General features: G+C 71.3%; 1 protein-coding gene across 1 annotated transcript in view; it reads right to left on the bottom strand.

Moving 5' to 3' along the window:
- H696_01925 (serine/threonine protein kinase) overlaps positions 1 to 7,444 on the bottom strand; it is a gene marked incomplete at both ends in the record, with an annotated part of 7,818 nt that extends 374 nt beyond the window's left edge. Inside the window, 7 exons of the mRNA XM_009495826.1 lie at positions 41 to 252; positions 396 to 791; positions 869 to 895; positions 1,066 to 1,081; positions 1,205 to 1,314; positions 1,419 to 5,672; positions 6,031 to 7,444. Coding sequence (XP_009494101.1) covers positions 41 to 252; positions 396 to 791; positions 869 to 895; positions 1,066 to 1,081; positions 1,205 to 1,314; positions 1,419 to 5,672; positions 6,031 to 7,444 — 6,429 coding nt within the window. The remainder of the gene's footprint in view (positions 1 to 40; positions 253 to 395; positions 792 to 868; positions 896 to 1,065; positions 1,082 to 1,204; positions 1,315 to 1,418; positions 5,673 to 6,030) is intronic.
- Between the last annotated feature and the right edge of the window lie 2,198 nt (positions 7,445 to 9,642).

Below are 9,642 nucleotides of genomic sequence, written 5' to 3'. Positions count from 1 at the left end.
GGCCGACGGCGCGGGGCGCGGGGCGCGGGCCAGATCGCACCTCGGGGGAAGCGTAGCGTGCGGTCAGGGCATTGAGCGCCGGCGGCGCGGCGGTCAGGGCGTTGGACCGCCGCTCGGAGAGGTTACGGCTGGTCCCCAGGTCGCCGAGGGCCGCATGCCAGGCGCCATCCGCGCGCCGCGTGACAAACACATTGCCCGGCTTCAAGTCGCAGTGGGCAATGCCCTGCGCGTGCATGGCCTCCAGGCCGCATGCTGACGCCGGGAGGCGGTGAGTGCGGGCACTTGCGCCGGGGGGTGGGGAGCCAAAAAGGGAAAAAAAAAAGAAAAAAGAAGAGTGCCAAGCCCCGGGGGCAGCCGGCCGAGAAGCTCCGGGCCGGCAAGCCGCGCCAGCGTACCCCACTCGTGGATGATGTGCAGAAGCGCCCCCGTGCCGAGGGGGATCTCCGAATGGAGGAGCGTCGACAGGTCCGTCTGATAGCGCTCCATCGCGATGGCCGGCGGGGCATCGCTGTACCCGTACAGCCGCACGACATTCGGCACATCGCGCAGCAGCCACATCAGGGCCACCTCATTCTGGAAGAGGGCCATCTGGGTGGTGCTGCGCGCGGCGCCCTCCTTCAGGCGCTTGATGGCCACGGTCGGCGGGCAGCCCAGGCGGTCGGCGGTCCCGGCGCCGATGGCCCGCGCCGCGTACACCGCCGCCTGGGTCCCGGTGCCGAGGTCGCTGTGGCCGTCCACCGGCATGAAGTCCGTTTCCAGGCTCACCAGGATCGAGCCCGGGAGGGAGAGCTCTGGCTCGACAGGCGGGCGGCGGTCAGGATGGCGCAATGGCGACGGCGTCCAGGGGGGCTTCTGTCGTTCGACGCACCGACAATCGTATTGAGAACCGTGGCATCTTCGGCAAGGGGGGGGGGTGTATCCAGACGGGCGGGCGGGCGGGCGGGCGCACGTGCGATGGTGGTGGCCAGGGGAAGAGGGGGGGGGGGGGGGGGCGTCAGCACGGCCGGCGGGGCTGTATGGGCACAGGCAGGGAGGTGTGCGCAAGGCGAAGAGGCAGTGGCGCACCGGCATCGTCCTCGGCCTGGGGCCGGGGGAGAGGACACGAGGAAGCAGGTGGGCCGCGCGATGCGGGCCAGCGACCGGTCAGTCCAGAGAAGAGGGGAGGACGTCCCACGCCCCGGCGCGTCCCGCGAGCGCATCGTACCTGGCCCTTGACATTGCGTCGCCGCCGGAGGAAGAACACCAGTGCCAAACCCACGCCCAGAAGGACCAGCAGCAGCAGCAGCAGCCCAAGCCCAAGCCCAAGGCCGATGGCTGTGGCCGCGCGGGCGAAAGGAAAAAAGAAGCACGTCGGGGCGAACAGCCGGCTGGTCAGGGCGCGAGCGGGAAGCCAGCCAACGTCACAGGGGGGAACATACCCAGGCGAGTGCCAGGCGAGAGGCCAGACCATTCGAGGCAGTCCGATGCCAGGGGACCGTCACAGGCCGCACACCCCTTCAGGCAGGCCATGCATGCCGGGATGCCCGAGGCCGCGGCCTCCTGGTCGGCGAAGAAGCCCGGCGGGCACTCCAGAACGCACCTGGCCGGGGCTCCGGGCTCCCGGTGCAGCAGGCGCCCGGACACGCACCGGTCGCACCCGGCCACAAGGGTGCACGAGAGGGGGCCATCGGCCGCCGGCAGCCGGCAAGCAGGCGCCCCGGCCGGCAGCTCGGCATCGGCGGCGCCCGTGCAGACCTCGCAGTGCTCCGGGCAGGGCAGGCACACCCGGTCAGGCCCAGGCCCGGCCGGGTCGGCCGGCCGGGTGACCGCCGCAAAGACCGCCGGGCAGCCGGCCTGCAGGCAAACCCGCGACTCGTAGTCCAGCCACCCGGCCGCCGGGCAGGAGGTGCAGCGCTCGGCCGATGCTTCGCATGTCCGGCAGTCGGCATGGCAGGGGCCGCACAGCTGGCCGCCCGGCTGGCGGAACTGCCCAGCCGGGCAGGAGACCTCACACCGACCCTCTGCGGTCAAGAAACGGCCGTCCTCGCAGGCGGTGCACATGGATGCGCATGACGTCCCATCGAAGGGCTCGCACGCGGTGCAGCCGTCCGGACAGGCCCGGCACTGGCGGGCCGGGTGGCACCCGAAGAAGCCTGGCGGGCAGTCGGCCCGGCAGTGGTCCTGATGGAGCAGGGCACCTTCGGGACAGCCGAGACACTGGCTGGCCCCCGGCCCGGCGCACGAGGCGCACGACGCGTGGCACGGCACGCACCGGGGCCCGGACGGGTGGTCGGCCTGGGCGAAGTGCCTCTCCGGGCAGGAGGCCATGCACCGCCCGGTCGAGCTGGCCGGCGTCGACGGGAGCAGCAGCCCCCCGCTGGGGCAGCCAGTGCAGCCGGTGCTCTGGCCATTGGCACATGAGGCGCACTGGGCGTCGCAGCCGGCACAGGCATTCTCCCCGGGCAGGCGGAAGGCACCGGCCGGGCAGGCGGCCACACACTGGCCGGCCCACATCAATGGCGTGCCCGCCGTGCAGGAAAGGCACTGGTCCGGCCCCGGGCCGAAGCACGTCCCGCACGAGCCATGGCACACGGAGCAGGCCCCGCCGAAGGGGAAGGTCAATGCGGGGCAGGTGTGCACGCAGACGTCCGTCGCGCTGGCCTGCATGTCCAGCAGCCAGCCACGCGCGCACTGGTCGCACGGGCCGCCACCGGAGCACTGGGCGCAGTTGGCCGCGCACGCCCGGCACCCGGTGTCCGTGGTGGCGTGGCCCACCGGGCAGGCGGGCACGCACCGGCGCCCGGTGGTGGCGTCCTCCAGCGCCGGCAGCGAGCGCAGGTCCGCCCCGCAGACCGTGCACTCGGACGACCGGGTGCCGGCACAGGCATCGCACGAGGCATGGCAGGGGAGGCACCGCTGGGCCAGGGCCACATGGCGATCGGCGCATGTCTGCACGCACGCGCCTCCCTGGAGGACATCCTCCGGCCCGGCGCAACTCCAGCAGTCCCGGTCGGTGGGGCCATTGCACTCGGCGCAGGCCGCATGACAGGGAAGGCACGCGAGGCTGACCGGGTCGCGGTACTCCCCGGGCGCGCAGCCCGACCGGCAAGTGGTCCCGGCCCCGTCGGTGACGAGGTCCAGCCCCGGGGCGCACGCGGTGCAGTGCCCGGCCGACTGGTCACATTCGGCACACTCGACATCGCACATCTGGCACTCGCCCCCGCCGGCGCCAGTCCCATCGACGGTGCCGGCGTCGGCAAACCACCCGGGCGGACACGCGTCCATGCACTCACCGCCGGGGGTCAGCCAGAGACCCTGGCGGCAGCCCAGGCACCGGGTGGCCGTGCACACGGCACAGCCAGCCCGGCAGCCGACACAGGCCCCGGGCCCGGTGCCGCCGCTGGCCCACCGGTGCCCGGTGGCGCACACCGTGCAATTGTCCGCGCCGCCGGTGCAAAGGGCGCACGAGTCGCCGCACCGGGCACAGCGCCGGGGCTCGACCGGGCGGAAGTCCCCAGCCGCGCAGACACTGCCACAAAGGCCCGGCTGGCTGGGGTCCGCCTCCAGGAACACCAGCCCCGGCCGGCAGGCGAGGCAGGCGCCGGCGGCATCGCAAAGCTCGCACGACGGGTCACAGGCCAGGCAGACACCGTCCGAGCCGCGGAAGAAGCCATCCTTGCATTGCAGGCAGGTGCTGGCGTCCTGGCAATGCGCGCAGCCATTCGCGCAGGGCTGGCACACGCCGGCCCGGTCCCAGAAGCCCCTCTCGCACTCCGCCAGGCAGGCCCCATAAAACAGGACCATCCCCCCGGGGCAGGATTCACAGGCGTTCATGCCCGGGCCGAGGCACGTCTGGCAGGATGGATGGCAGCTGACGCACGTGCCGGATGGCAGCGGCAGGCCCGTCATCTCGTCGGTCAAATAGGTGACCAGCTCCAGGTAGTGGTCGGATTGGCAGACAGTGCACAGGGCGAAGCCGTGGTCTGGGGAAAAGGCACAGTCAAGACAGGGCCCCGAGCAGGGCCGACACACGCCCGGCTTGGTGGTGGCCACGCGCCCGTATGGGCAACGGGACAGGCACTCTTGCGGCGCCTCGGGCGTGGCCAGCCAACATTCCGTGCACTGGCCGGGGCTGGGCCCGGAGCACCGGGCGCAGAGGGGATGGCAAGCGCTGCACGTGGGCCCGAAGGAGCCCGGCCGGCAGTCATACGTCTCCACATGCAGCAGGTAGAAGGACGACAGGCTCGGGGCCACCGACAGGAGGAAGGTGCTGACTTCGGTGGTGGGCGCCTCGCCGGGCCCGGGCCCGGGCCCCGTGGCCGCCAGGGGAACAATGGCCGCCGAGATGCTGGGCCTGCCGAGGTTTGCGCCCACGGGGGAGGCCATCAGCTGGGCCTTTCCCAAGCGGCATGGCTGGCCCGCATCGGCCGTGGGGCATTCCAGCACGGCCACGCCGATCTGCTGCTCGCTGATCATCAGCAGGGCCGCGGGGAAGCGCCCGGAGCGCAGGCGCAGCGGCAAAAACATCGGCGAGGAAGGCCCCGAGCCGGCCAGGATGCCGAGCTCATAGTGCGCGAAGGATTGGTCATGCAGGCGGCCGTGCGTGGCGGCGCCCTGCGGCGAGTGCATGGCCAGCCACTGGCCGGTGCTCTCGTGGCGCCCGCAAATGAATGTCTCGATCGGGGCCCCGGCCCGGCCGGTCTCCAGCGTGACGACGATGCCCCCGGCCGACGGCACAGCCGGCCCGGCCGCCGGCATGGTGGCCGCCACGCGGCTGTCCCCGGACAGGACCAAGTCCATGGACAGGAGGGCCGGCGTGGTGCCGCGGTCCAGCACGAGCAGCCAGTCGTCGGCCATCGGGGCCACCGGCGCCTGGGCAAAGGGCGGCGCCCCGGCGATGCCCATGGCCATCTGGGCCCACGCCACCTGGACCATGGACACCACCGGCCCCGCGCCCGGGGCCCCCGGCGGTGGGAGGGACACCCGGAGCAAGTGAAACCCACCGGCACCGAAGAGCATGACATGGCGCCGGTCCACCGGGCGCAGGGCCGAGCACATGGTACTGGTGTCCGTCCGATGGATGGCCGCCCTGCAGGCGGGGGCCCCATCCATGGGCGGGGGATTTTGGCTCGCATCGCACCGGTACACCAGGTGGCTCATTTTGTCATTGCAGGCGAAGGCCACGAAGTGCGGCACCAGGAGGCCGCCCAGGGCCGGATCCGGCAGCAGGAACGGCCCCAGCTCGATGAGGAGCTTGAAGGGCAGCATGGCCCAGGGGGGCCCGGCCAGCTGGAGGGACGTTTCCAGCGGCGGCTCCACCAGCGCATCCACCTGGGCGGCTGCGACCCACCAGGCCTTACTGTCATCCGACATGAACAGGTAGTTCCGCCGGGCGGTGGCCATGCCGGCGGCCGTCGGCAGGTGGGCCTGCCCATTGGCATCGACCTCCAGAAAGGTGGAGGCCAGGAATGCGAACGAGGGACCGAGTCCGGAGAGCGACACGGTGGTGATGTGGGCATGCCCGGGCGAGTGCTCGTGGCACATTTTCTGGCCGTTCTCCAGCGGCTGGGCGCATGAGCCGACGCAAAAGCCGCCCGCCGTGCCGGGGAGCAGGCGGTATCCGTCATTGCAAACAAGGCAGTGGCTTTCGGTGCACACTTGGCAATTCTCCATGCACGGGACACAGGCGCGGACTATCGCCGTGTGTGTGGGGGGGGGGGATGTGTAGGTGTGAGCGGAGTTGGACAGGCACCCTTGTGTGGGTGGATGGCCGGGGGGAGGGCGAGAAGGAAAGGGCGAAAGGGGGAGAGAGAGCCTGGGGGTATGAGATCGCGTGGCCAGGTGCGTGCGGCCGCGGGTGCGCGGGTGCGACACCCGAGGCCCTCGACCGGGCGAGGAATGCCCGAGAGCACCCCAGCAAGTGGCCAGCCAGGGGCCCGCTCCCACCGGCCGGAGGATGGCACGCCCCAGGGGGAGGGGGGGGGGAGGAATGCCACGCATGACGGCCCCCATACCCAAGCAAAGGCCCGGCGCATGAAGACCCGCACGTACGCTTGCCTGCCGGGGCCGCGGCCAGGCGGAACCCCGGCGCACAACCCCCACAAAGGTGCCCCGGCTGCAAAAGCGGCGACACATACCGCGAGGCAAGGCACTCCCACCCGTCGTCCGAAATGTCGGGGTGGCATCGAATGGTGGGGTCCCGGCCGCATTCGAACTCCTCGGCCGTCAGCATCAAGTGCTGGCTGGTGGCCAGCACCCAGCGGAGGAGCTGGCGATGATAGAACGGCCGCAGGGTGTCCCAGCTGCCGGAAGTCACCGGCAGCCCCAGCGGCGTCCAGGTCAGCGCATGGTCCGGGCCGATGGCCACTTGCCAGAAGTCCGAGCCGCGCTGATAGAGAAACCACCCGACCGCGTGGCTGTTGGCGTACGAGGGGGCCGTGACCAGGCGCCCGCCGGCCGGGACGCCACTGGGCAGGGTGAAAACCCCGGCCACCTGCGCGTCGCCCAGGTTGCTTCCATCATTCAGGCCGACGCCCAGCAACAGAACCAGGCTCGAGTCCTCCAGCAGGACCAGGAGATCCTCGCGGTGGCCACCGGCCGCCGGCGGGCCGCCGGCAACCGGGGCCGACGTCACCAAGCGCGTGGCGGCCATGCCGCGCACAAGGCAGAGGGACTCTCGCAGCAGAGGAGCAAAGTCGATCTGGCCGTCGACCAGACGGAGCGTGTCCACTTTGTTGCTCGACCAGTGGATGTACCCCTGGCGCTGGACGCCGGCCTGGGCACTGACAATCGAGCCGGCCGCCGCCGCCGGAGGTGGCTGGTACTCCCAGGTGCCCGACTGGGTGACCAACGAGTAGGCATTTTGCCCATGTCGAACCAGGGCAAAGAGCCCCTCGGGATCGGTGGCCGTGGCCAGCAGGACCTCGGTCACCGGCTGGTCCAGGGAAAACACATGCTCAGCCCACATGAGCCCCCCCTCGGTGACCACCAGCGGATAGGCGAGGGATTGCCCGGGCAACTGGGGCAGCCGCCGCGAGTGGGGATGGCCCCGACTCATCCGACCCCCGTGTGCCTTGGGGAGACTCGACGCCATGCAATGCCCGTACCGCACCTCGGGGAAGTGCTCTTGAACGGTCTGCCCGAGGAGGAACGAAAGGCTTTCCTCAAGCACCGATCCGTCGAAGGAGTTGGCCCCGGAGAAGGCGCCAAACTCCTCGAGAGCCATGCTCGCCAGGGGGATGGGGTTGCGCAGGAGCGCGCGACTTTCGCTGGCCAGGGTGGACTCCAGCTGCAGTACTCCCGGCATGGCGGCCAGCATCTGATCGGCACAGGTGGCCAACGACCGCGGCGCGGCCGGCAGGAACAGCGCCGCCAGCAGTGCCAGGAACTGGAGCAAGTAGCCGGGGGGCAGGGCCGCGCCAGGCGGTCGAGCCGCGCGCCGGCGCCGCTGGGGAGGATGCGACATCGCCAGTGGCCGGAAGGGGGGGGGGGGGGGGGGGGGGGGGGGGAGGCGGGAAAGAGCCGAGAGGAAAGGGAGGATAGAGGTGGAGGGGAAGGAGGAGAAGGAGCAGCAGTGATACGGGGCAGGGGAGGGAGGTGTATCGGGCCAGGATGTGCCAGGCCACCGGGGAGCCCGTGGGCTTTTGGGGTGAGGCGCCCGGAGGGGGGAGGGGCCACCGGCACGGGGACCAGGCGAGGGGCGGGGGAAAACAACGCGCGCTCCCGAGGGGCAATCTCCAGATCGCCCGGGCCGCCGTTCGCGAGCGCACTCGCCTGCTTTTGACCATCGGCCGGCCGGGGGGGCGGGGATGGAGCTTGTGAAAAGGGGAGCAGCACGGCGCTCCGACCGAAGGGCATGCGCATACACAAGAGCCAGTCTGGGCCGGGAGACGGGCACGCGCCTTGGGCCGGGCTCCCGATCGGGGGCGGGCGGAGAACCGGCCCGAGCCCCTGGGGGTCGAGCCCCAGTTGTCCGACGACCCCGGCGACTGTGGGCATGAGAGGACAGGGGCGGGAGCTGCTCCCGGCCGTGGCGGTTCCCTCCCCCGCCCTCGCGACCGAGGCCGGCCAACAAGGCGCGAAGATGCCAACGGACATGCGGCCTCAGCACGAGGGGGCCCTGCGCGTAGGAGCAAACACGAGCCTGCCCGCGCTGATCGATGCCCAGGGGGGGGGGGGGGAGTTGTCGCGCGACCGCCTTGGCGGTATGGGAACCGTGCGGGGTCCATCGCCCCGGGGCCCGCCGCGATCCCCGGCGGCGTCGCTCACCGGGGATGCCCTCGCGCCGGTGGACCCCCCAACGCCGAGGGGCCGGCCGGCCGCGCCGCCCCCTCCCCCGGCCGTCGTTTTAGTGGGCCCCACACATATGCCCCTCGGGCCTCGCACGCCCCTGGCTCCGGTCGGAGGGAGGGATCCGGCGCGAACCACCGGCCATCAACTGGCCGGGGCACACTCCCCCAGGAGGGGGGGGGAGCCCTCGCAGAACGGGCCTGCCCCTCCCCCCCTCCCGGGCGAAAGGCGAGAGGGGCGTAGCCGGGGCGGGCGCCGTCACCGCACGCCCCAAAACGCGGGCTGCTTCATGCGGCGGCACACATCGTAGTTGCGCGCGCGCGCGCGCGAAATATACCACCCGCTTGCCCCGGCGTGAAAATCCCCCCGAAGCGCGCTGGCCGCCCCCTTCCTGCGGGAACAGCCCCGGGGCGTGCCCGGCGCCAGAGGAGGACGTCCGTGGGCCTTTCTCGGCGGGCGGGGGGAGGGTGCGGGATGCGAGGGGTGCCCATGCACAGGGCGTTTAAGTGGCGGCCATTTAATAAACTCAATTTAGAGTCATGGCGGCGTGATTCCCATGTGATGCCCGGGCCGGGTCCCGGGGAACGGGGGAGATGTTGGCCTTTTCACGCCGTCGCGCAAGTGCGCCCACGAGGGGCGTTCCCGCGCTCCACTCTGATGAGCCAGCGGACAACTCCGCGGCCTGACATCGAGCGGGGGTCTGGCCTTTTTCTTTTCCCCAAGAACCTGGCTCCCTGGCCGCCGGCTGTCTCCGGGCCTGGCCCACGCTGGCGCGCCTGCGCCTGCACTCGCGCGGCCCCCTTCCCTGGCCCCTTTTTTACCCTTCCTTTTTTTTCCTCGGCAGGGGGAACCCCTGAAGTGGGTAGTGAAAAGCATTGGGGGGGGGGGGGGGGAATCGCAACCGAACATGGGGTCGGGATTTTTCGCTGGCCGCGATGGTCTAGAAGTGCGCCACCACGCCCAAGCAAGGGCTGCGGGTGGAATTCCGTGTCCTTGCCTTGCCCGGGAGGCCGTAACCCCCCCTCCCCCATCCCGGCCCGGGCGATGCACGAAGCTCGCGTGTCATTCTCCGCCGTGCACAGACATGCCCGTCCGGGAGGAATCAAGCAATCTGAGCAGAGACCGAGCGCATGCCAGTGCTGCATGGCAGCCATCCCGCTGGCTCCCCCCCCCCCGCCCCCCCGTCCCCCGGCTCACCCCGCTCACAAGTCGGGCCGCTGGTCGAAGTGGCGACCAGTGACCGCGAGTGCCGGCACTCATGACGATCCCTCGCCAGACGGGTTGCCACCAGACCCGTCACCTCTTTCTCCCCTCCCTCCCCCCTATCCTCCCTCCTGCAATTGCAGCGCCTCTCTGGCACACACGCACACACGC

The sequence above is a fragment of the Fonticula alba genome (assembly GCF_000388065.1).
Source record: "Fonticula alba strain ATCC 38817 unplaced genomic scaffold supercont2.3, whole genome shotgun sequence".
Classification (NCBI taxonomy): domain Eukaryota; order Rotosphaerida; family Fonticulaceae; genus Fonticula; species Fonticula alba.
Note: the sequence above shows the minus strand (reverse complement) of the source record. Positions and strands in the feature narration are given on the sequence as shown.